The following is a 25,002-nucleotide window of genomic DNA, read 5'->3' as shown; positions in this document are numbered from 1 at the left end:
CGCGCCGGGCCCCTGGCGGCTCCTGGAGGGCGGGTCCGACGCGCTGGAGTCCGCAGGCGCCTCCTGCGGCCGCCCGGTGGCGGAGTTGGGGGCAGGCGGGCCCCAAGGACCCCCGCGGGGTGGCCCCGCCCCGGGGCCTAGCGGAGGCCTCTCCGTGGGGGGCGGAGCTGCGGCCGCTCCCCCAGCCCCCTCCGCCGTGGCCCCTTCTTAAGCGCGCGGAGCCTCTGGCTGCCTAACTCGCTCCTCCCGCCCGCCTCCCTGCAGCACGATGGCTTCGGTGCTGAGCTATGTCTTCAAGTTCAAGTCCTTCTTGCTCTTGTTCGCCAGCCCGCTCCTGCTGCTGCCGCTCGTCATTCTGGTGCCCACCAAGGTCAGTTGCATCTCCCGGCAGCCCCGAGGACTCCGGGCTACCGGTCACTGCAACGGGCCCCGAACGCGGGGATTCCCGGCGGGCACAGCTCCCCCGGGAGCTCTGGGCGCCAGACTAGACGGGAGGTGTCCTGTAAAGAATTCCGAGGGGCGCAGAAACAGCGGGGCACACCAACCTTGGGGTTTACAGATCCCAGGACACAAGAACCGTCCCAGCAAGCTCAGAAACCTAGAAGTTAGCGCAGATCTTGGCCACACAGCCCATTCATAGTCTCAGCTCAGGGTGCGGAACCTCCCCAGAGGGCATAACTTTATTCTCTTCCCCATCCCCTCCCTCCGAAAAGCCGACGGTGCTGATCCAGAGCCTGGGCGCTAGCCTTTCCCCTCCTTCTCTCTCCTTTTCCCTTAGTGACTGGGGACTTCCCAGCTGTCGGAGGCATCCAGGATCAGTCAGGGACCTAAGTGGATCCTGAGCGCTGTCTTTGGCACTCTCTTGCTCTTCTTTGAGCCTCAGTTTCCCTATCTGTGGTCCACATTTCTTTCCAACTCTGAATCCCTGGAAGCCGCAGCTGAGTCAAAATGCTCCTCTGGCTGAAAGGCAGGTTAGGATTGATCTGCTTTGCTTGCTGCCTGCTGGGACTGTGGCAGGAGGCAGTCAGGTTCCCAGAGCTTACGCCTTGGGTGGCACGACCCAGGGTTGCAGGGAATCCGGGCGTCCCATGCCCTGGCCTCCTAGCGCTACTGGGAGGAAGGCAGAGAATGAATGGCCTTGGCCACAGGGTGAGGGCAGTGCTGGGAGCCCTGGCCCAGGCTGCGCTGGGCTGTGCGAAGCCTCTTTGGCAGAGGCCCGAGCCCTTTGAAGCCTTTTGTGGCTGCTGGCTGCTCCTTCCTCATTCCCTCTTTCAGCCCTTTCACTCTCAGCCCAGACAGGAAAGCCCTGGCTCTCGGTCCCTCCCAGGAAGGTTTGGGAAACAGAGGAGTTCTTTAGGGGATACTGTGGGGGCAGTCCTGGAGGACTGGGGTGTACTGGGGTATTAGGAAGCCAAATCTACAAGAGAACCCAACTTCATTCACTCTTCCTTGTGATTTTATCGAAGCCTCATCATTTTCTGGGCCTTGGTGTTCTTGTCTGTACAGTGGGGCAAGGTGCTTTGGTTCTGACACCTTATCACTTAGGGTGCCCAAAGGGATTATGCTGGTGCCTTGGATGGGGGCGGGGTAGGCTGAGAGGAGCCCTCCAGCGGGCTGAGCACAGGCCCTAGATGGGCCAGACAGCAGATCAAACTGCGATGGCTGTTCAGTTGCCATACCAACTGTGAGCAGCCTATTTCCTCTGTAGAAAGAGATTTGGGGCTGTTAGTATCCGTGGGAGGGAGCCAGGAAGGAGAGCTGTGATTTTAGTTCTGCTAGTGGGGAGTGATGTTCCCTGGAATAATTATACAGCTTGGCTGAACTTCCTGTCTGGGAGAGGGTGACTGAGACCCCACTCCCACCCACTACACACACGCACGCACGCACGCACACAGCCCTGAGCTGGGACTCCCAACTTGGAGTGTCTGTGAGTGTCATTAACCTGCCTTGGGAATGAGCGTCAGTGAGTGAAGAGGAGACATCTGCGACAGTCCTTCCAAAGGCTGCCTTCATGTGCTTTCCCTCGCTGTAGGCAGACGACTGGGATCCAGGACCCCTGTCTTGGTGTTTTCTCCCTTTGTGCCTCTGTTTCAGTCACCACTGAAGAGCTCCCTGCCCCTGTCCCCCACGGCCACACCATTGTGCAAGAAGCCCAGAGGTACTGGCATGGGACAGAGCTCCTGGGAAGCCAGCAAGAACTTGGCAGCCTGGCGGGCACTGTCCAACTGGGGTGGCTGGCGACTCTGAAGGCATGCCACCCTCTGGCCCGTGCCCCTGCCTCTCTCCTGCGGGCTTCCTTCTTGTCTTCCTCTCCCCCACCTGGCTCCCCTCTTGGCTTCATCTCTGTCCCACTTTTTCTGCCTTTTCTTGGGTCCTTTTATTTTTAAAATAGCTTTTTAATAAAATCTGTAAACATACCACTGATTTTATTATTAAAATTGTAAAAAATTCTTATCTTTTAAAAGTCTGTAAAGTATAAAGTAAAAATGAAAATACTCTCAAATCCCATAATTTATTAATATTTTGATGGTCATCTTTCCAGAAATCAATCAATCAATCAATCTCATTTCTCTTCTTCACACACACACACCCACCCATTCACCCACCCACAGCACGTTCCCTTACCTACTTTTAGTTTTCATTAAGCAGCATGTCATGGGCAGCCTTATTTGTTAGTAATTATACATGGTTTTATTCAGCTGTGCATTTTACATGCACTTATTTAGCCCAACTATTGTGCCGGGTGCTGACTTTTAAATCCCACTGCCCGCTTTAACCTCGGCTTTAAGTACTTTTCCAGCCACATTCCAGCTGCCGGGAGTGCTCTGAACTTATTTACCCACAGGGGGCCGGGCTCAGAGCCCATCTCGTTCTGCACGTAGCCACCCCCTCCTCAGACTGGCCCACCCTCGCCAGTCCTCTGCTGCTCTCTCCTGGCAGGAGGGTCAAGTCTGTCTCAGGGACGGGGCATCTCTTGGGTATCTCGAGAGTGGCACGGAGATGAGGGGCCAGTAAATCCTGTGTCTTTTCTGTTGGTTATATTTGGCGCCTCCAGGAACTGTGCTGTGAAAATTGGTTACACGTGCCACCTGCTGTTTCTACGTTTAGAGAATAGAAATTCACTGAGCACTTTCTGTGTGCCATACGTTAAAAATGTGTACTCTTAACTCTTGAATTTACAGGCGAGGACATGAAACAAGCAGGGAGAGGGGCCGGGGTTGGGAGTGAGATGAGTATTTTATCTATGACATTGTTGAGTGACTTCTGAAAGCCAGATGATGGCAGACAGTGGACACTGATCAGGTCTGCCTGGGGTCAGAGCCTGGGATTCTAACCATGCCACTGTCCTGCCTTGAGTTCGGTGGCCTCAGTCAGCATTGATACCTGCCACTTCTCAAGCAGGGGCATCTGGCAAAGCCTGGGGAGGTTTGTGTGGTCACAGCTGGATAGAGTGTTACTGGCAGCCAGTGGTGTGGAGGCCAGGGACACTTCTAAACATCTTACAATGCACAGGACACCCACCCCTCGACAAAGAATCATCCAGCCAAAAATGTCCACACTGGATAGGCTGAGAAACCCTGCATCATACAGGAGGGAGGGATCCCGAGCTTCTCATAGGGTGCTGAGGAAAGATTTAATTTTATGACTGCTAAAGCAATCCAGACAAAGAACCTGTAAGTCTTCATGCAACGTCTCATGCACGTAACGCGTGCTCTTTGGGGTGACTGTAGACAGTGAGAGTGTGCAGGTGTCTTTCCAGCAGCGTTGTTGGGTCTTGAGCTATGCTAGTTCATTCCTCGAATCGGCATTTGCTGAGCATCTCCTGAGTGTCAGGCCGGTGCTGGGTGCTGAGCACAGTGAATCCACACACACTGGTTCTGCCCTCAAGGTGCTCACTGGTCGGTGGTGGTGGTGGTGGTGGTGGTGAGGCAATGAAGGAAACCAACAATGGCAACTGCGTGTGTGCATTGCTGGGGCTGGGGGAGCAGACACAGACGCAGGGCACAGACCCAGGCTGTGGGGCAGGCCGGGGAAGGTGCCCAAGGAGAAACACTGAGCGGAGCGAGCACTCACTCTGCTGTGGGGCTGGAGTGTGTAAGAGGAGTGCTCTTTGGTAGCTGGAGCTCAGGGTGTGAGTGGGCAAGGAGATGGGGCTGGAGGGGTCTGCATGGCCTGCTCCAATGCAGAGGCCCTCCTGAGTCACCCTAAGGCATTTGGGTTTTGTCCAGACTTTTAAATAGGTGATAAAATCAGAATTGCAAAACAAAAGAGGGAGCCACAGGGCAGCGTGATGCGAGCAGAAAGGTCGAGTAGATGGTTGCGGCCATCTGGGTGGAGGAAGTGAGGAAGAGGCCGGAGAAGGAAGGGCCAAAGTTGTAGGTCTTGGTGGCTGATGCAATAGGCTGGGTTGGAGTGAGGGAGAGGGCAGGGTCTGGGGGGTGAGTAATGATTGTAATGAAAGTGCTGGTGAAACATTAAAACAACCTAGGGAGGGGGTATTATTGCCCACATTTTAATAGGTGGTGAGACTGAGGGCAGCAGCTGCATGCCGAGGCCTCAGGGCTGTCTCTTCAGTTTGCCAGGTGTGCCTATGTCATCATCCTCATGGCCATTTACTGGTGCACGGAAGTCATCCCGCTGGCTGTCACCTCCCTCATGCCTGCCTTGCTTTTCCCACTCCTCAAGGTTCTGGACTCCAAGCAGGTGAGCAGACCCAGGGAATGCTGGTGGCTTCCTGCTTCTCCCCCTGGCTCCTTCTCGAAGCCCCTCTCTGAGTTGCCTGGGCCCCGGGGGGAGGGAGGAGCAGATGAGCCCCCTGTGGGTTCTTTCTGGCATGGAGACATACCACTGACCCTCCGTTCCACTCCAAACTGTCCGTCAAGCCAGCATCTGGTCTGCTCACCTGTCTCTGGGGACTTGGTTGGCCCTGGGCCCAAGCATTGTGTGGCCAGAGGCAACCCTGATGGGGCCTCCGTGCCACCACTTTCCAGGTGTGTATGCAGTACATGAAGGACACTAACATGCTGTTCCTGGGTGGCCTCATGGTGGCTGTGGCCGTGGAGCGCTGGAACCTGCACAAGAGGATCGCCCTGCGCATACTCCTCTGGGTGGGGACCAAGCCTGCACAGTAATTACACCTTCTCTTCCTTGCCACGGGGCTCCCTGTGGGCCCCAGGGCTGGGGAGGAGCTGTAGCACAGGCCAGAACACCCACTGGCAAGGGCTGCCCATGGGCTTACCTGGGCTTGGCAGGCAGGTGGACCCCTGGGGCATGTGACAAATGTGACAATTTTAGCTGAGGACTCTAGAGACATGGAAAATGATGGGGGCTTGTGGTGAGCAGCAATAGGTAAGGGTTCTCTGAATCCAGAGGAGACCTGTCAGCAAGGGTCTCTGCATGTTCAGAGGACTTCCTGGAGGAGGGGCTGCAGGGCCACACAGGCGGGTGGAGGCTGGATCAAGCCATGCCTGATGGGGCATTTGTGGGGAAAGCAGGCCAGAGGTGGCTCAACCACGGTACTCAGGGGGAAGCAGAAAGGTCATCCTTCCAAAGCTGTCATCTCTCTCCCCTCTGTACAGAAGCTTCTTATTTGATCTTGACCCTCAGCTTCTCCCCTCTCTCCAAGATCTCCCCTCCAATCACAGGCAACTGCCAACCAACCATGGAGCTGACACCGTCAGAATCACCTGGGTATACTGAGCGTCTGCAATGCCCCAGGCATGGCACTGGGAGCTTATTTATCCCCTCATTTAACTCACCGCAACTCCGAGAGTTGGGTATTAGTCCTGCCACCCACATTCTATAGATGAGGAGTTTGAGACAGAGAGGGGTCAAGTGATTGGCTGTTGGATGAGGCCTTGCCTCCTCTAGTAGAGAACCCAGGACACGCCTTTCTTTTGAGGCAATGTGCTCCCTAAATGATGGAGTGCCCCTGCCCAGCCCTGGGAAGGCAGCAGTTGGTGAGTTCACAGCAAATCCCTCCTGAGATGTCCATGTGTCAGGGATTGTGCTGGGCCCTGAGCACACAGAGCCTGGTCTTCCCTCCCGGAGGTGATGCCTGGCTTCCCTGGCACCTTAGGCTCCCCTGAGCAGATAGCTTTGTGACTCTCTGGTCTCTGTTACCCTTCATGATATCGATCCCCTCCAGTGATTGGTCTACAGGGTCAAATAAAAAACCATTGAATTTTCTAGAAATGTGAAATCTCAGGGGCCTCTGAATTCTTGCTCTCAGGATCCTTTGAGCTGCCAGCCTTTCTCCATCAGCAGGTGGACCTCATCTGACGGTGCCAAACAGCTTTTGTTCCCAAATCCAGGAAGTTCACGCCTGCTTCTCTGTTCCCTTCTGTCACCTAGCATCTCCTCTGAGCTTGGCTTCTAGCCATCCATGGCACTTGCCTGCCGTGGGGTGACCTTTAGGTTGAGGCCCACTTGGTGTCTTAAAGCATCATACTGAAGCCTCACGCATGAAAATGCTGGTCCTCCTTCCAGCCTGGATCCAAGCCTTTGTTCTTGTGGGCCTGTGAAGTCAACCTGCATGGACACTGGCTTGGACCTTGGTGCAGTGTAGCACCCAGATCCCTTTTTCAGGAGACTTAGTGGCCCTAGGGGGAAGACTGAGAGCAGCTTGGTTCCATTTAGCCAGTCCCCCCTGAGCGCCTTCTCTTCCTGGCCTCATGCCGGGGGCATGGGAGCCATGGAGAAGAATCCAGACCCTTCCCCTGCTCACCACCCAAGGAAAGAGCAGACATGGACACAGGCCCTCTGAGTCCAGCCAGTGATGAGTGTTGCTGGGGGCCTGGTGTGCACGAGGAGGGAGGCCACAGAGGAGGGACATTGTCTGACAGGTTTTGAAAGGCCATGAGGAGCGTTCTAGGCAGAGGTGGGACAGGTGGGAGACAGGTGTCATAAATAAAGGGAACATGTTTTCTGAATATTGTGTGTTTGATCTGGTCCATTGCAGAGTGAAGGGGGTACAAAGTTATTGTGCACAGAGAGGTGGTGCTTGGGGGTGGGGGAGCGGTCAGCCATGAGGGGGTCCTACTTTCGCAGGCTCACCCTACCCCCGAAGGCTAACTCTGTGCAGCCCTTCTGAATTTTAGAGAAGAGAAGCAGGGCCTGGGGTGGGTGGGAATCTTCTAGATAAAAGTGGGATATTGGGGCTGTTTGCACATAGGTCTGCTGCAGCACACGCTAGGGCCAATTCTCCACACTGGGTTGGCACCATCTGGATGCCTGTGCTGCCCCTGCTAGACGGGAGCTCCTCAGAACCATGACTGGGTCTGAGAAAAGCCTCCTGGTGCCCCCCGTAGCCAGCAGGATAGACATCAGTAATTTCTGTGGGAGAGAGGTAGGAGGGAGAAGAGAAGGAAAGGAGGGAGGGAAGGAGGAAGGGACTAAAGTTATAGTCTCTCTTGGACTACCCAGTCTTGAACTGGTATCTGCACCTTGGCCTTGACCTTCAAGGCTGGGGGCAGTGGGGTGGGCTTCCCTGGCTTCCCTTCCTGCTCCTCCCCTGCAGGCTGATGATGGGCATCATGAGCGCCACGGCCTTCCTGTCCATGTGGATCAGCAACTCGGCCACCACAGCCATGATGGTGCCCATCGTGGAGGCCGTGCTGCAGCAGATAGAGGCCACGAACATGACCACCGAGGCCAGCCTGAGGTCCTTGGAGCTGGTGGACAAGGGCAAGAGCAGCGAGCTGCCAGGTGAGCCCCTGGCCAGGGTGCTACCGGGGTCCCCTCTGCTGCCAAAAGCTTTGGCCCCCTCCCTGAGTCCTGAAGCCCACTTTTAAATAGGCATACAGAGAAATACTTAGGACCTGCTGTTTTTGTAAGTTAGGAACATAATTATTGCATGAAAGTTAAATCCTTTAGTGTTGCTTATAGCAGGCTTTCACCCTTGGCACCCGCCAATCACGGAAATCAGTAGGTGTTCGTCTGATGATTTATCTGAGCATCTTTTGAGCACCCACTGGGAGTCCCCACCCTTTGCTCTTCCTACTCATCCTCAGGGAAGCCTCCCCTGAACAGGTCAAAGCCCCCATCCGCTCTCTGCTGCCACAGGTGCTGGGGTGGCTGTCCCGGGTTGCTGCCCCCAGGGCCCAGCTCAGCGAGTCAGGTGGCGCCTGTGTTATTCTCTGCCCTGCTCGTACCCCGTTGGCCCGGCACAGGGAACTCAGGGCCCGTCCTGATGGCCTGATTGCCAGATCCTGGGCCAGGTCCTGGGGCTGCTGAGATAAAGCAGGCACCCATACTTCGGACTCTAGGAGCCCAGCGGGGTAGGGTATTGAGGCCCGTCGCACAGTTCCTCTGCCTTGGGGGAAGCCACAGGATGCCATAAGGAGCCCAGACAAGGGAGAGGCCTTGCGAGGAGGAAAGGACAGCTAAGATGGATTTGCACACCCCCCTAGATGGAGGGACCAGCTGGAGCAAAAGCAAGGAGGCAGGAAAGGGGGCGTGCATCTGAAGCTGCTGAATGTGCACTGGGCAGATTCGGGGCGCCTGGGGAAGCGGTGGGAAGTGACTGTGGGAAGGCAGACAGGGCCGGACTACAACGCTGGGCTGGAGGCTGAGGGGAAGCCCAGGAGGAAGCTGGCAGAGCCGGTGCATCCCACTCTCGGGTCAGCAGCAGAGCTAGGTGCTGGGGCTGAGGGGGGTGAGGGACAGGGCAGGACTGGCTCTGCTCACTGTGGTGTGTCACTACAGGGAACCAAGTGCTGTTTGAAGGCCCTGCTATAGGGCCGCAGAAGAACTGTGACAAGAAGGACGTATGCAAGGCCATGACCCTGTGCGTGTGCTACTCGGCCAGCATTGGAGGCACTGCCACCCTGACAGGGACAGGACCCAACATGGTGCTTCTGGGCCAGATGCAAGAGTGAGTCACTGGCCATACCTTCTGGGGACAATAACATGGGCCCTGGGATTAGAGGACTCAGCCTCCTGTTCTTCCTCCTCAGCTGGGCCTTGGCAGGGGCGGGAGGCTGTGCCCCCATCAGTCTCTGCTGCACCTGCTCAGAACTTCTCTGGGTGGCAGCTGATGACAGTCCCCAGGCCTGGTTGCTTTCTGTCTTGGGGCTCAGTATTTTCACTCAGACACTTGGTGTGATTGAACTCTGAGCTAAAGTGGTGAGAAGTGACAGCATAGTTTTAGATGCCGGGCCCTTATTTAAAACTGCAGAAAATAGATACCACTACAGATGCTCTCCTTAAAACTGGCTCACCGACCTTGGCTGTGAATGGTAATGGTCCTATGATGTTGGGAGTCTAGAGATGGCATAAAGAGTTAGGTCAATCCTTTCCTCACTAGCTCGTTCGCTGTTGTTCCTCTAATTGCCTTGAGGTGACCGGTGCCGTTGTGAGGCCCCAGGTGGACCACAAGGGTGGTCTGGAGCTTTCCTTGGCCACAAAGGGACACAGGTCTTGAGGACCCAGTTGTGTGCCTGGCCTTGGTGCTGGGTGGGGCTGGAATCACAGAATTGAGGGAGACCTGGGCTCTGTCTATGGGATACTCACTGTCTGCTGAGGGTAGTAGAGGCCTGGAGAGTTCTAGACAGGCCATGTAAATGCATTAATGAAGGAAAGTAGACTGCAGTGAGCACAGAGGGAAGGAACAGAAGTATGCTGGTGCCCATCTTGTGCAGACAAGGGCTTTGGGCAGGTGGTGGTGGTGGGGGGGTAGCTGGGAGGTGGGAAGGACAGGCCTGGAGCCTGGCCAAGCAGACACTTGAGGTCGACAAGCAGACTATTCTGATCCTGTGAGTGTTTTCTGTAATGATAGCCTCTGGTTCTCTCTGGTGTTCCTGCTGAGTGCAGAAATTTCAGTGTCTACTTTGACACCCTTGGGCTAAAGTAAACAATGCTGTGGGGTGGGGGGTAGGGGAGCAGAGCCTGGAGTGAAAGTGACCCTCTTCCTGCCCCTGGGAAGCTTTTGAAATTTGTTTTCCTAAGGGGAGGCCGTCCCTTGCTGAAGCCCACAGCCTGAGGGTTCTGAGGCATCTGTGGCCATCCTGATGCTGTTGGATCACACATGCAAATTATTTGTGTACAAAGGTGTATTTTTCTGGAGAGAAGGGCCATGACTTTCATGAGATTCTCAGCAGGGTCTGTACCCCCAGGAGGGTCTGTTGGTCACTCCTTGGCCTTGTATTGTGCATGGCTGTGTTCTGGGACCCCCACCTGATTGGGATAATACGAGGCAGTGGACTTGGATGGCTGGACCTCCAGACCATCTCTCAGGGTCCAGCTGCTGCTCTCTGTGGCTCAGCATCTGGTAGAGATGTGGACCGATGTTTCTCTCTCCAGACTGTTTCCTGACAGCAGAGACACCCTGAACTTCGCCTCTTGGTTTGGATTTGCCTTCCCCAACATGGTGATCATGCTGCTGCTCACCTGGTTGTGGCTCCAGTGCATGTTTGTGGGATTCAAGTAAGTTGGAACTGCTTCCGGACGAGAGTCTAACCTGCCATGCCCCTGCAGAAGAACCAACAGGCGAGTCCACAGAGTTCTTCCTGACTACACCTATTTCTCCAGCCCCATCATCTGCTAGTCTGCCCTCTCACTTTGGCTACCTCAGGCTGGTCACCGTGCCTTTGCACATACTGTTCCCTCTTTCTGAAATGCCATTTCCTATCTTCCTACCTTTCAACCTCCTCAGGCTTCAAGGCCAGTTCAAATGCCACTTTCTTAGGGACACCTTTCCTGACTTCCCCCACACCCATTCTGTCGTGGAAGAATCCCTTGTCTGCTCCTCTGGGCTTCCCTGGGCACCACATCGCCCAGTTCCTTGGTACCTGTAGTCATGTTCCAGTTCTGCCTCGACCCCTGACCTGAGCTCCTCTGGGACCTGTGGTAAGTCCTCTCTGTCCTCTGACCCCAGCCTGACTCCTGGCTAGGGAGAAAGAACAGGCATGCCATCAACGTGAGTCAAAGCAATTAAAGGGGATCTTGTCCCCATGAGCAGATCGATGCTGCTGGACAAACTCCCACTTGGCCACATGTGCCCAGTGGGTCCAGCCACAGCACACCACCTGACAGTTTCCAAACAATCAAGACCCAGACTTCTCCTGAATGCCCGCAATGTTCCCAGTGACTTGTGTTCTGCAAAGTTTACCTTCCTCTTCCCAGCAAGTTCACTAAGAGTCAACCTTGACAGCAGCCAGACTTTGGACAGAAACTGATGTGTGTCTGACAAATACCTAAAAAAAACAAAGATGACCCTTCACAGTGGTATGGAAAGTACTTAGCTGTGAGCTGTGTGCTCTGGGCCTTAAATGACAGGCAGCTAGAGCTGTGTGGCTACAGAGAGATCTCAGAGCCTAGAGGCAAAAGCGCCCACAAAACCTGTGAGTTAACCATGGAAAAAGTGGCATTTTTATAAGTTTTCTTCTAAAGGAGGAACTGTTTTGAAAACTGCCATTAAAAAAAAAAAAATATATATATATATATATATATATATATAATCAAAGTGCTCATGCCAAAGACATAATAATAATAGTGGGTATCCCTCCTATGTGCCCCCCCCCCCCCGTGTGCAGGCCTCACATGAGAGGGAAGCTGCTCCCATGGGCGCCCGGGGCACAGCCTGGTTCTGAGGGCAGCTCTCTGCCCTGCTTTCACACCTGCTTCAGGACCAGAGTCTTCACATCCACCCAGTGGGCCTCAGGAGACCTGTCCCAAACCTGCCTCTAAAGGGGCCATAGCAATAGTAATGACCAGCATCTGTTGAGTGATGATTAGGTGCTAGACACAACTTTAATCACTCTACATATATTAATTAATCTTCCCATCAACCTGTGGGGTAGGTGCTTTTCTTACTCCCAATTTACAGGTGAGGCAACTGAGGCACAGAAAGGGGAAATGGCCTATGCAGGGTTGTAGAACCTGGAAGTTGTGGGGCTGAACCCAGGCAGTTTGGCTCTAGAGCCTGTGCCCACTGTCCTACCTCCCTGTCTCAGTCAGCTCGGGCTGCTGTAGCAAATCACCACAGACTGGGTGGCTCGAACCACAGACATTTATTCCACATAGTTCTGGAGGCTGCAAGTTCAAGATGAAGGTGCCAGCCCATTTGGTTTCTGGTGGGCACCCTCCTCCTGGCATGCAGGAGGCCACCTTTTCACCTTGTTCTCACAAGGGGGGTGGGGAGAGAGAGAGAGAGGGAGGGAGAAAGAGAGAGCGAGCGCTTTGGTGCTTTCTCTTATAAAACACTGATCCACCACCCTTGGGACCTTATCTAGACCTAATTACCTTCAAATGCCCACCTTCTAATACCACATGGGGGTAGGATTTCAGCATAAGAATTTAGGGGGACTCAAGAGGCCTAAGTACAGCCAGGTGTCAGGAGTACCAGTTTCAGCAGCAGCTCAGCCTGGGTTGGGGGAGGGCCCGGAAGCCCTAAGATCTAGCAAGTTCCCTGGCAGAGCAAGCAGAGGGGAGCTGGCCTGACCCCAAGATCACAGGGACACTATCAGCCTCTAGAGGTGGACACCAGGCTCTTGGGAACTCATAGCCAAGGACCTGAGCCAGCCAATTTTGTTCCTGGTGAGAACTCAGCCTGGTGTGACGTCCATTAGCTCTTCTTGACCCGCAGGGAGCTGGAGACTTCTGGAGCCTGCCTGTGGTTGGGCTCAGGGCTGCTGCCCATCCTACCCCTTCCCAGCATGCTGTTCCAGCTCAGGGCCTGCCCCAACCAGACTTGGAGTGTGATGGATAGGGAGGGGGGATGGCTCACAGGAAACCTTGTTTAGATAGCTTTTTATACTCAGCTTGAAAGACTGGACAGCAGGAGATGTTCTCCAGCCCAGGCCATATCCTGCCGTGCACCAGGACCTGGTGATCCTTGCTTCTGTAACCTCCTGGGCCACCTCACCTGAGGCAAGGCAACACCTATCTCAGTGGGGGAAGCACCTCCACTGTGCCTTCACTGGATGCTCTCAGCTGCTCTGTCATGGAAAGCAATGTTAGGGCCGTTGCCTTTGGCCTAATCCAGAAAAACAATCCCTTTGGGTTTACGGGTGACTTCCTTGGCCACTTGGAACCCACCCCCCCAGGACTGCCCACGACTGATGGGGAATTATTGCTGGCTTATACCCAACTTTCCTAACCAGGCCAACCCCTGGATTAAGCGTGAGGGCTTTTCTGGATCCCTGCCACAGCAGAGGCACTGGGAGACTCAGGTCCCTTCACCACTCCTTGGCTCTGTACCAGTTCATCCGCATCATTCTGAAGCCATTCCACTGTAGTAGGACGCTTTGTACCCACCCCGCCCTCTGGGCTCCCACAGGCAAACTGGATCCACCTGCCTGTATCTTGTGCTAGCCCGGCGGTCACCAGACAGGATTAACCAGAGATGAGGGTGAAACCGCTTAGTGTAAGAGGGCCCTGAAGGCTTGGTGGCGCCATTGTGGGGGGCCAGCATTGGACAATTCCATGTGCGGTGCAGCCCCCAGAGTCTATAGTTGTGTGGTGTGGGACTGCCACCAGCATCAGACATGGGCTGTGCAGCTGGGAGTACCAGAGTTAGCTCTTGTCCTCAAAACCTGAAGCCTCTGGCCCTGGAGTCTCCAGAATGACAGTTGGCAGCAGATCAATTCTTGGTCAAACAGACTCTCCTACACCAAGTGGACGAGAGGCTCCCTCCCGCACCAGCAGTAATCCCTTTGCTGGATGACCTAACGAGTGTCCCTGGCAGGTGACTTGGGACGCACAGCCTTGCTCCCTTGTCCAGCACAGAGATCCCACAGGCTGTGCAGATACGAGACTCCATCACTGCCTCTTCTTTTCCCAATCCCTGAGCACCCGTGACCTGTCCTCCTTGTGTCCCATGCTCTGGGCCTTGTCCCCTCACCCTCATGGCCTGCACAGGTAGTTCACATCCAAACTTGGCTTCAGAAATTGGCATCTCAGTTCCAGTTCCATCACCTCCTGCCCTCTTATGATGTCTGTCTTAGGGCCCCAGGAAGGATGCCCACAGAGAGGGTTCTCTAGGGACATTCCTTTTGGCTGGCCCACCACCTTCAGGCTGATGGGCTGGAACAGGTGCATGGGTTCCTCAGAGAATTCCTGAAGGCCTGAATCCTGGGCCCTGTTTGCCCCAGTTAGCCCATTCCCTGTGGCTGAGGTGCCCTCTGCACCTCTTCTAAGAATTCCTCCTTTTTCCTGCCTCCTCATGCCAGCACCCCCTTAGAGGAGGTCCTGCGTGGCATCCTGGGCAGGCCACGTAGGCCAGTGGGCAGTGGTCCCTAAGGAGCCCATCCAAGAGCATGGCCCTGGGCTGGCTTCCTTCCTGCCATAGCCAGGCCTGCTGCTGGCCCCAGTGTCCTGGATCCCAAATCTTACACCTCTAGCTTCTTGGGATACAGACACCCACTCAGCTCCTGCCTGGCCCCGTCTTTTCTTTGTGCTCACTTGAGCCACCTAGTGATGGGGGCTGGCATCCTGGCACCACTGAAGGTAGCTCCAGGCCACTGTGAGAGGAGGAGGACTTGGGGAACATATGAGGGAGGCCTGGCTCCACCCCTAACCAGCACTTCTCATGGTTTTTTCCCAGATGACATGACAGGAACAGCTGGTTTCCAGGCAGCTGGGCACTTGCCAGGTCCCCACTACCAGTGGCGGCCTCAGTTCTGCTTATTTGTGCCTCCAATGCTCCTGCCCTCCCCCCCCCCCCATTCTGCTCAGCTTCCCACTCATCCTTTCCCGCCCCCAGACTGGTTACCATACCTGTGCCATCTCAGGCCTCCTCTGGGAGCATCTTGTAGTTCTGGGATACTCTGGGGCATGTGCTGGGCACACATAACAGAGACTTTCCCCACCAGGTCCTGTGAGGTATGGTAGGCAGATGAGAGAAACAGGGAGTGAGGAAGGGACTTGCTCCAGCATCCCCACTCCAGGTGATAGCGCCACAGGCCTTTCTGCCACATGTTGCTGCCCAGCGTTCAGGCTTCCATCCGACCAGCCCCCGAGCCAACCAACCTGCCCCCCCTTCTCTTGTCTTTGCCTCCTCTAGTTTTAAAAAGTCCTGTGGCCGCAGGCTGCAGAAAAGGGATAGCCAGAAGGCCGTCTACGAGATGCTGCAGGAAGAGTACAGGAAGCTGGGGCCCTTCTCCTTTGCCGAGGTCAACGTCCTGCTCTGCTTCTTCCTGCTGGTCAGCCTGTGGTTCTCCCGGGAGCCCGGCTTCATGCCCGGCTGGATGTCGCTCGCCTGGGTGGAGGGAAAGACAAAGTAAGTCATTCGCTCTGCGGCGCCCGCCGCGGCGCTCCCTTGTTCTGCAGTCGAGTCCCGCCGCCCTCTGCTGTTTCCTGACTCATTTTTTAAATCACCAGTCTTTAGGTCAAGCCCACAGGTATGTCCCTGTGGCCCCTCCTTCCCTAAGTGGCAGAGCAGAAACCGCTTGGCCAGGCTGGTGGCCAGAGCTGTGATTGAGAGAGATTTGTTGGGCTAGAGTGGGGCTCCCGGAGCTCTGGTTTCCAGATCTCGCCTCCATCATCTTCTTTCCTTCATCTTTCTTCAGATCTGGGCAAGGATCTGAAGACACAGATCTTGGGATCCAGACACTTCTTTAGGCACAGACTTGGCGGAAGGGGATATATGTAGTTTCTCTCCTGGCTAAGGTGTCAGGCGGTCAGATGGCAGAAAGGCTGAGAAACATGCATATCCTAGAAAAGGCAAGAGGTGTGGGTCGGGAGGGACTGATGCCGTTCTGAAGTCTGCTCGTGGTCACCTGGGGAAGCCAGAATTCTAGAGAATTTGGCCTAGAAGAGCTCATGACATTCATCCATGGAGCAACACAGGACGTGAGAGGGAAGCGAGCTGCTCGGGGTCGCCCAACGTTGGTGGCAGAGCCAGGCCAAGAATGGGGGGGCATCTTGGTTTCCAGCCAGGATTCAGTCCACCGTGCCACTCCTGACCTTGGCCTTTGGGGCTCCAGCTTTCAGACCCAGCCGAGCCTGTTTCTCATGTAGGAGCACTGAGCGGCCATCTGGGTTTGTGACATAGCTTGTCCTGCAGCCAAGTTGGCTCATCTTGCTCTGTCTCCCCTGCCTAGGTATGTCTCCGATGCCACCGTGGCCCTCTTCGTGACCATGATACTATTTATTGTACCTTCGCAGAAGCCCAAGTTCAACTTCTGCAGTCAGACTGAGGAAGGTAAGGCTCCGGTCTTGGCCTCTGTTCATTGATTAGGGTTGGGGCCCTGGGCAGCAAAGGCTGTCGGAGGGGTCCCCGGGCTTAGGAAGGAGAAAAGCCACTGTGTCAAAGAGGACCAGCAAGATTACAAAGTCTGGGCAGAGAGGGTTTTTCAAGCCTTCCCTGGGTATTGTTTAGTGCAAAACCTCTCCGTTTTCGCTTTTTAAACATTTGAAATCTTACTAATATTGCAACAGGCACAGAAAAATGTTTTGGATTTCCCATAACACCGTCAGTATTTTGGGGGTTTCTCTCTTCCTCCCAGCCTTTGCTAATTAGCACGTACGTTATATGACTATAACCAATACCCACCATTTGATCCCGTTGCTTTGCTGTTCTGGTTTCACGTTTTTGCTTGGGGGTTACTCTATAAACAGATCCTGCTCTTTCCACAGTCTTCAGACTTACCTTCTCTAACAACGGCATTGTATTGCATCGAGGGGCCGTGACCATTCCCCTGCAATGGAACCTTCTGGCTCTTTTCACATTTTCATTATTATGAATCAATGTGTTCATGAATATAGCTTTTCCTCTGAGGGTGTTTCTTCTTCGGGATAAGTTTCTAGGAGTGATGTTGCTGGGTTACAGATGTCTTAATGGCCCTTAAATGTGTTGCCAAATTCCTTTTCAAAAAGATTGTACCAATTTCTAATGCCACCAGGAGCATGGCATAGTTCTGCCATATTATTACTAGCAGTGGGTGTAGCAATTATTGTAAATTTTAGCTAATTTATAGGTATGGGATGGTACTCACTGTCCTTACAGGCTTTTATTCCCATTGATTAGATTTTCTTTTTGTTTCATAAGGCTGCCCTGGGTTCTGTATGTTTTTATTGTTTTTTCTCAGAAAGGAAGGCTCCCTTTTATCCACCTGCACTGCTGGATTGGAAGATGGTCCAGGAGAGAGTTCCCTGGGGCATTGTGCTGCTGCTGGGGGGCGGATTTGCTCTGGCTAAAGGATGCGAGGTAACTTCTCCAGCGGTGGGCTGCTCAGAGCCCCCTCTTTCACCAGGAGGGTGGCCAAAGAATTCCCGCATCCCTCCACCCCTGCACCCCTGGGCTGGCTCTGTGTCAGCCCCCTCCACTAATTGCATCTTTCTTGAGGACGGGGACTCTGTCTTGTCATCTAGGAACCCTGTGCCACTAATAGTGCTTAGAATAGAGATCTTTGAGTGATCACCGAAATGAGTGAATTTAAGTCACCCTTGGTTAGCCAAGAGAGGTAGGACTTGGTAATAAGGATCTTCACTCTGATTTATTCTAGGGAAGTCTTCCTTTCAAGGCCTTGTGGATATTTCCACCATTACCTTTGGTTCTTCTACTTGCTGAACCCTTTGTTGATATGGTTGCCATTAAAAAATATTTCTTTAGCTAAGTATGTCGCAGTGTAGAAGGAGATAAACAGCTTTTGGGAAAAGCCACCCCAAAAATATAACTTTTTAAAAAAATCATCACCCTAGGATATTTTTCCCATTGCTTTTCAGAGAGAGGGAGAAACATCGATGTGAAAGAGACACATTAATTAGTTGCCACCCAAATGTGCCCCGACTGGGGCCGGGGATGGGACCTATAACTGAGGTACGTGCCCTTGGCTAGAACTGAACCTGGGACCCTTCGGTCTGCAGGCCAGCACCCTAACCACTGAGCCAAAGCAGCTAGGGGAAAAGTGTAACTTTTTTACCTCTCCCCTTCCCTGACAGGAAAGGAATGAGCTAGAGGGAGGGATGAACCAGCTCTCCTCCATGCATCCATGCATCCATGCATCCATGCATCCATGCATCCGTCCATCTGTCCATCCATCCAGGAATAGAATGTAATAGACTGGGTCTGTCTCAGCATCTAGAACAGAGCTGGTGCATGGCAGGTGCATGAATATTTTTTGGATGAACAAATCCATCCATCTTGTCACTTCTCTGTCAGTCATCCATCTATCTGTCATTCATTCATTCTCCAAACATTTCCATTATGTCCCTGTGAGCCCAGGCATGGGAATTACAGGGGAGATTAAAATTTGGTCCTTGTTCTTGAGGACTTCACAGACTATAGAGAGGGGGACATATCTGAAAGAGCATCTCGGGAAGAAGTGACATGTCGGTAAAGGAACAAGTGTGTGGTATCTAGCTGAGGAACAGAAGATGAGGCAGGTGAGGCTAGCAGAAGCCACTTCATGAGGGTCTTGAATTCCAGATAGGGAGTGTGGACTTCATTCTGCAGGCAGTGGGCAGCCACCGAAGGGTTGAGGCCAGAGAGTGATTTGGCCAGACCTGCACTTGGGGAAGATCACTCTGATGTTTGGAGTGAGGGAGACCCTGTAGACGCTCTGTAGCTTTCATGCAGCTCAGTCTCAGGACACTGGACTCCACTGTCTCCTTGAAACTCTCTCCGCCCTTGGCCCCCAAGATACCACTCTCTCCTGGTTTCCTTCTCACTTGGACTATTCCTGCCCAGCCTCCTTCACTGACTTTCCCTCTCTTCTCCCTGAAATATGCATGTTCCTCCAGGCTCTGTCCTTGGCCTCGTCTCTGTTCGCTTTTCATTCTCTCCCCCGGACCATCTCTTCTCAGCCCAAAGCACCAAATCCAGATCCCCAGTTTCTGGCTCAGATTTCTCTCCCAAGTTTCAAGGACTGTGGGAGACTGAGAGGAGACAATGGACACGAGATGTCTTGGGTGCCTCGGTGACTGCTTGGGTGGAAGGGATGAGGGGGACAGAGATCCCCAGGACCTCTCCTGGTCTCCTAGGTTGGACAGCAGGTGGATGGGGAGTCCATTCACCAAGCTGGGGAACCCCGACGGAGCGGCAGACTCCGGGCTAGAGAGGATGAATGCAGGCTGGGGCACGTTGAGTCCGACATGCTCACGGGACATCTGGGTAGAAATTCCTAGGAGTATGGATGTGTAAATCTGGGTAGCAGGCCAGTTGGGCTAGAAACCCAGATTTTGGAGACAGCAGAATAAAGGTGGAGGTTGAAGCTGTGGGCATGGATGAGGGCACCTGCGGAGTGTACGCAGAGAGTATAAGGAGGGCACGGGCTGAGCTCCCTAGAGAAAGACGAGGGTCCCCCCGGCCCTGGAGGAACTTTAAGCCCATAGCCCTTCAGCGACTGTCCTCCTGCTGCTTCCCAGGCCTCGGGGCTGTCCGAATGGATGGGGAAGCAGATGGAGCCCTTGCACGTTCTGCCCCCGGCACTCATCACCCTGATTTTGTCTACGCTCATTGCTATATTCACTGAGTGCACAAGTAATGTGGCCACCACCACCCTGTTCCTGCCCATCTTTGCCTCCATGGTAAGTAACCCTTCTGGGGGGAGAGGCTTAGCGATCGTTTCATAAGAAGCTGTCAGCCCATGATTATATTCTAAGCCCTTAGCGGGGTCAGTGAAATCAGGGGCCAGAGCGCAACCAGGCTTCTGAGACCTGGATCTGGTCCCGGCTCCGATGGGACTTGTGTGCCCTTGATGACCGTGAGCCTGCCCTTAGTGCTTGGCTGGTTCTTTTTGGTATCCTCCATGCTGGCCAAAGTGCTAAGCACAAACCAGGTGCTCAAAATGTATTTATAAATGTAACTGACTGTTTCTCAAGATGGGGAGACAGGACTTGCACCGAGGAGGAGTGGACCAGGGCCCCGAGGGAATGACGGGGGGTCTCTGAGAATGTAGCGCCCGTGTGCAGGAGGCTGCAGAGCAGGGGCACCGCTGGCTGGGATCCGCCAGGAAGAGGTGTGGGGAATGTGGGGCTTGGGGATAGTATGAGGGAGAGGGAATCCTGGAAAGAGAGAGAGCCCAAGGAAAGGAAATGGGGTGCAGGGTTGAAGGCTCCCAGAAGCCTTGCGTGGTGAGTCCAAGGATCAGGGATCAGTGTGCTGTGGGCAAGCACGTTGTTGAGTTGGGACTTAGAAGGCAGAGCTTATAGGAAAATCGGGTGTGATCTTCCCGTGCATTTTCTTCTGTCACTCATGGCGTGGCAGTACTGACCTCAAGGTGGTCAGGAGGAGCCCTGGGCTTGGAGTCAGAAGACCTGAGTCCAGGCCATGGGATCCTCGAACATGTCACCTACGTTCTTTCCTCTTACACTTGTGCTGAGGGTCAAGTAAGAGGAAGGCATGAACGTCCTCTGTGGACTGCAAACGAGCCTGGGAGAGGCTGTGGTTGCCGTCCTGGAGCTAGGAAACAAGACTTACAAAACCTAAACACAGGATTGCAGTTGGTAAATTTCCATTTGGTGCCAACGTGTCCATGTGTATAAAAAGCAAACCCAAGTGGCTTCTCCTTTAAATCCAAGTGAAGATGAAAGTGTTAGAAATAGCAAGGTGGCCCCACCTCCCCTAAGCAAGCTGCCTGGACATACGCCCCGGAGCATCCTTTGATGCTGGGCATGGGGTGGTGAGGTCTCCCCTCCTCTAGCAAAGGTTTGGCTTTGTCACTTCCAGCCCCAGCAGTGGCCCCGAGGGTCCAAACCAGACAGACAGAGGCCTTAACCTGAGGGGGTGGCCAGGCCCTTCCAAACAAGTCTTTCTAGAACCAGAAGCTCAAGTAAGATTCCTCACAGCTACTCCCAGGCCCACTCACACTCCTGCCTCGAGACCCAGCAGGGGGAAAGGGAAAGGTGGCTACCCACCAGCTGAGTCACAGAGCCACATGAGGTGCACACACCGTGGGCACCCAGGGCCAGGATAAAAGGGGAAATAGGCTGGGCCCCTGGCTGGGACCTTACAGGTTCTCCCAAAGGGACTTGGTGCAGCCTCTTCGGTGGCCTGTTTATCTACAGGAGCCATAGCCTGAAACCTGCTCATACCCTTTGACTCAGCAGTTCATGGCTGGGAACATGTATTAGGAAACCATCAGAGATGCCTCCAAACATATACAGTTGACTGTTGAACAATGCTGCACTGTAGAAAATCCACGTACAACTTTTGACTCCCCCAGAACTTAACTAGTGTCCCTCAGTATCTATGGGAGGTTGCTTTTAGGACCTCCCTCAGGTACCAAAACCTGCAGATGCTCCAGTCCCCTGTATAAAATGGCATAGAGCAATGCATACGTTTGGCCCACCACAACCCAGATTCCTATTTGATCTGCAATTGGTTGAATCTGCAGATGGGAAACCTGGGATATGGAGGGCTGACTGTACATTGATTGAAAAACTCCACGTGTAAGTAGACCCGCACAGTTCAAATCCGCATTGCTCAAGGGTCAACTGTATTATCAAGATGCACATCACAGAATTATTTATTATAAAATATTTCCATAATAGGGGATTGATGAAATAAGCTATATGTTCATACAATGTAATGTTATCAAGCCAATTTTTAAAAATCAGAGTTTTGAAGGGCATTTAATAAAACAGGACTGTGTATACTTTTTAAAAAATCCTCACCTGAAGATATGTTTATTGATTTTAGAGAGAGAGGAAGGGAGGTAGAGAGAGAGCAAAACATCTATGTGAGAAAGAAACATGGATCAATTGGCTTCCTCTTGTACATGCCTTGACCAGGGATTGAACCCACAACCTAGTTATGTACCCTGTCTGGGAACTGAACCTTTTTTTTTCATATATAGTACAATGCACCAACCAACTGAGCCACCTGGCCAGGGCTGTAATTTTTTAAAGTTAAAAATGTAATACGTATACATGGCTTACAAATGTCAAATAATACCAAAGAGTGTAGGCCCTATCCCCTAGCTTCCTCCTAGAGACAACTTCTGTTATTAATTTCTTAGGTATCCTTCTGGATGTAATACACACACACACACACACACACACTTTTTAAACAAATGGTGTCGTTCTATGGTCCTATTCTGCACCTTAAATTTTTAAAAATCTAACTGTAGATCTTAGAGATCTTTCCATGTTAGCACATAAAACCTACTCGGTTCTTCTTTACAGATGCAAACTAGCCATTGTTCGTATACACATATTTTATTTCACCATCCTGCTGTTGATGGCCATTGAGTCTGTTTCCTGCGTGTTTTGCTATTCTGATGTTGTAATGAACATCTTTGCATACGTGTCTGCCCTCCTGTGCATGTAAATCCGCATGCTAGATTATTAATTTTGATGAGTGTTGGTGAATTATATCATTCATTCATTCAAAAAATACTTAAGGAGTGTCTTGTACTCTGTACGAAGTACTATTACATGTGGCTGAATTTTAAGCTGTAGAGTAAAAAGATAGGTACCAAATTCCATATTGAAAATGACCTCAAATGTGTACAAAAACACATGCACACAGAGGTGTATCTATAGGTGAGAAGATGCGGTCCCTGCCCTCTAGGCTCTCTTGGTCCGTGGCAGGGCAGACAGACGTGTGCACACGTGGGCTGCAGGAACACTTCAAGATTCAGTGCAATCTAAGTGGCCAGCATGGCCTTTGGCACATAGTAGGTGCCCAGGAAATATATGTTTAATGAATTGAAGGGGTTCAGAAAGGCCTCCCGGGGAGATGGCTCTGAGCTCAGCCTTTGGGGCCCAGCAGAGCCATCTCCCAGGGGCATGGCAGAGCGTAGAGGACCCAGAAGGACAAAGGCACGGAGGTGGGAACGCGCAGAGTAGTTGGGATGATCCCCGGGGCTTTCCTCTTTGTATATGTGACGCTGCAGTGCTGTGTTTTCCCCTAGTCACGTTCCATTGGCCTCAACCCGCTGTACGTCATGCTCCCCTGTACCCTGAGTGCCTCCTTGGCCTTCATGTTGCCCGTGGCCACCCCACCTAACGCCATCGTGTTTTCCTATGGACACATCAAGGTTTATGACATGGTAACGCAGCTGCTTTTGTTTACTCCTATCAACTCTGATGCTTTTGTCGTGAGGGACCCCTTATTATGAATGACGCGTGACGTCATGTGTTTTGGGAATGCCGCCCAAAGTCCAGATCTACCCTCATTATTTGCATGTATGCTCAGCTGCTCTTCCTTTGTGAAATGGCCTCACATTTCATGCTGTTCTGTCCCCCAGAGCTAAGAGGTGGGTTACAGAATCTGCCACCTGGAGGCGCCACAGCAGCCACTCGGGGAGCCCTTGCTGAACACTCGGAAGGGGCGAGGGTGGGGGTCCCACATGGCCAAGATGGACTTCACGAACTCGCAAGAACCCGTGAAGACAGTCAGGAGGGAGAGGGCTGAGATGGGCCAGGGTGGATGGACACTAATGACAGCCAAAGAGATTGACCCACAGAGGGGTCTGCAGGTGTAGAAGCAGGGACAGGGAGACAGAGCAGTGTCCGGGGAGAGAGGCAGCCGGAGGAGGACCTCTCTCCCGTTCTGCTTGAGCCTCATGGCCCTGCCAGGTGAAGGGGGGCAGCTCTGAGAGGGACAGGCCGGGAGCGAGGGTCCCTCCCTCAGCCCAGTCAGGTGTGGGCTGCTCAGAGCTTCCGCTGGGTATCTTTGGGACCCTGGGGAGCATTGTTAAAAAGTGGGTGCAGTCCGGAAACCATGGACTACAAACTCAATCCTAATTCCTATTAAAAACTCTACAACAGGGCTTAAAGCAGTTAATGAGCTTGAAGAAAGACTGGGCATCAGAAAGAGCCGTGGGGGGCTCTTGGGAAGCCAGCAGGTGCTTGTGGGACGGTGAAGGTGCTGGGGTGAGCACGGGCCCTAGAGTCAGACCGGGGCTCCCACAGTGATTCTCTGAGTGGCCTGGGGTGTTGCCTCATGTCGCCTCCCGGAGGCCCAGTTTTCCAAACGTTCAAGTAGGCAGAGAACCCACCCTCCCGCCTGCTTCCCAGGGACGCTGTGAGCACTGATGATCCTGCGTCTCCTCCAAGAGCGCAGGCTCCCAGTGCGGGGCAGTGGCTCCTCCGTCCTGATGCCCCCTGACTGCGGGTACTGACTCTGGCCCTCTCTTTTTTTCCAGATGAAAGCAGGGCTAATGATGAACATAATTGGAATCTTCTCTGTGTTTCTGGCCATCAACACCTGGGGACGGGTCATATTTGACCTGGAAAGTTTCCCTACGTGGGCTAATGTGACACAAATTAAGGTTTAGGAAAAGCCATGAGACCACAACACAGCCCCCGCCTTCCCGAGGACTCCTGAACCTTCCGGCACACCTTTCAGCTGAGCTTTGGGGCTCACACCCCAAAGTGACCCGATGATGCTTACACCCCACAGAGACCCAGGCCGGGTCAGAGCTGGGGGCGGGCGGCTGGGAAGGCAGGCTCGGAAAGGAAGGGAACCTCCCAAGGGGCACCTGGCTTCCATCATCTCTGGGACAGGCAGGCTGGAGAGACCGTGAAGCTGGCTCCTTCCCCGACGCAGCCTCGAGCTGGCCCCACGCTGGGCTCTGAGGTCCACTTGCTTAGTCCCAGGTTGTCTAAATGGGAATCAGATCCCAACTTGGGAGGTGAAAAAACTACCTTCCAGAGCCCGTGCCTCTTGCTGCTGACCTTGGGCTGCCTCGGATCATTCCTGTCACTTGGAAGGGACAACCCAGCCCAGGGACAGAGGTCTGGTCCTGGGAAACTTCCTACAGCTGGAGTGAGAGTGGGAATCAGAGCCTCGTGGAACCACCAGGAGTACAGTGCCAGCGCCAAAGGATGAGGGATTTGAGCTGATAACTTCCAGGCAACATCACCTACGGTACACCACTGGCGAACCAGCTCCCCTCTTTACCTCGCTCCATTTAACTGACAGTTTGGACCCTTTCCCCAGCTCTCCAGTGCACTTCCTTCAACTCCTAGGCCCCTTTGTTTTCTGGGCCGCCATTCGCTTGGATCCCCTGGCTGGGGCCCTCCGGCACCCCCTTTTCTCCCAGGCTGGTCAGCTTGGCTCTTCCTGCCACCCCACACAGCTGGGATCACACTCCAAGTATGGGCAGTGAT

General features: G+C 53.4%; 1 protein-coding gene across 1 annotated transcript; it reads left to right on the top strand.

The window, feature by feature from the left end:
• The first annotated feature begins 268 nt into the window (after positions 1-268).
• SLC13A5 (solute carrier family 13 member 5) lies at positions 269-25,002 on the top strand. Its single transcript, XM_016200962.2, has 12 exons — positions 269-370; positions 4,576-4,704; positions 4,992-5,128; positions 7,520-7,707; positions 8,707-8,875; positions 10,303-10,425; positions 15,005-15,220; positions 16,044-16,144; positions 17,031-17,149; positions 19,309-19,470; positions 22,800-22,937; positions 24,036-25,002. The coding sequence occupies exons 1-12, from the start codon at positions 269-271 to the stop codon at positions 24,165-24,167; spliced, it is 1,716 nt and encodes a 571-aa protein (XP_016056448.1). The 3' UTR covers positions 24,168-25,002.

The sequence above is a fragment of the Miniopterus natalensis genome, chromosome 17, assembly GCF_054644295.1.
Source record: "Miniopterus natalensis isolate mMinNat1 chromosome 17, mMinNat1.hap1, whole genome shotgun sequence".
Taxonomy (NCBI): Eukaryota; Metazoa; Chordata; class Mammalia; order Chiroptera; family Miniopteridae; genus Miniopterus; species Miniopterus natalensis.
The sequence above is the reverse complement of the archived record's forward strand: the minus strand, read 5'-3'. Positions and strand labels throughout refer to the sequence as shown.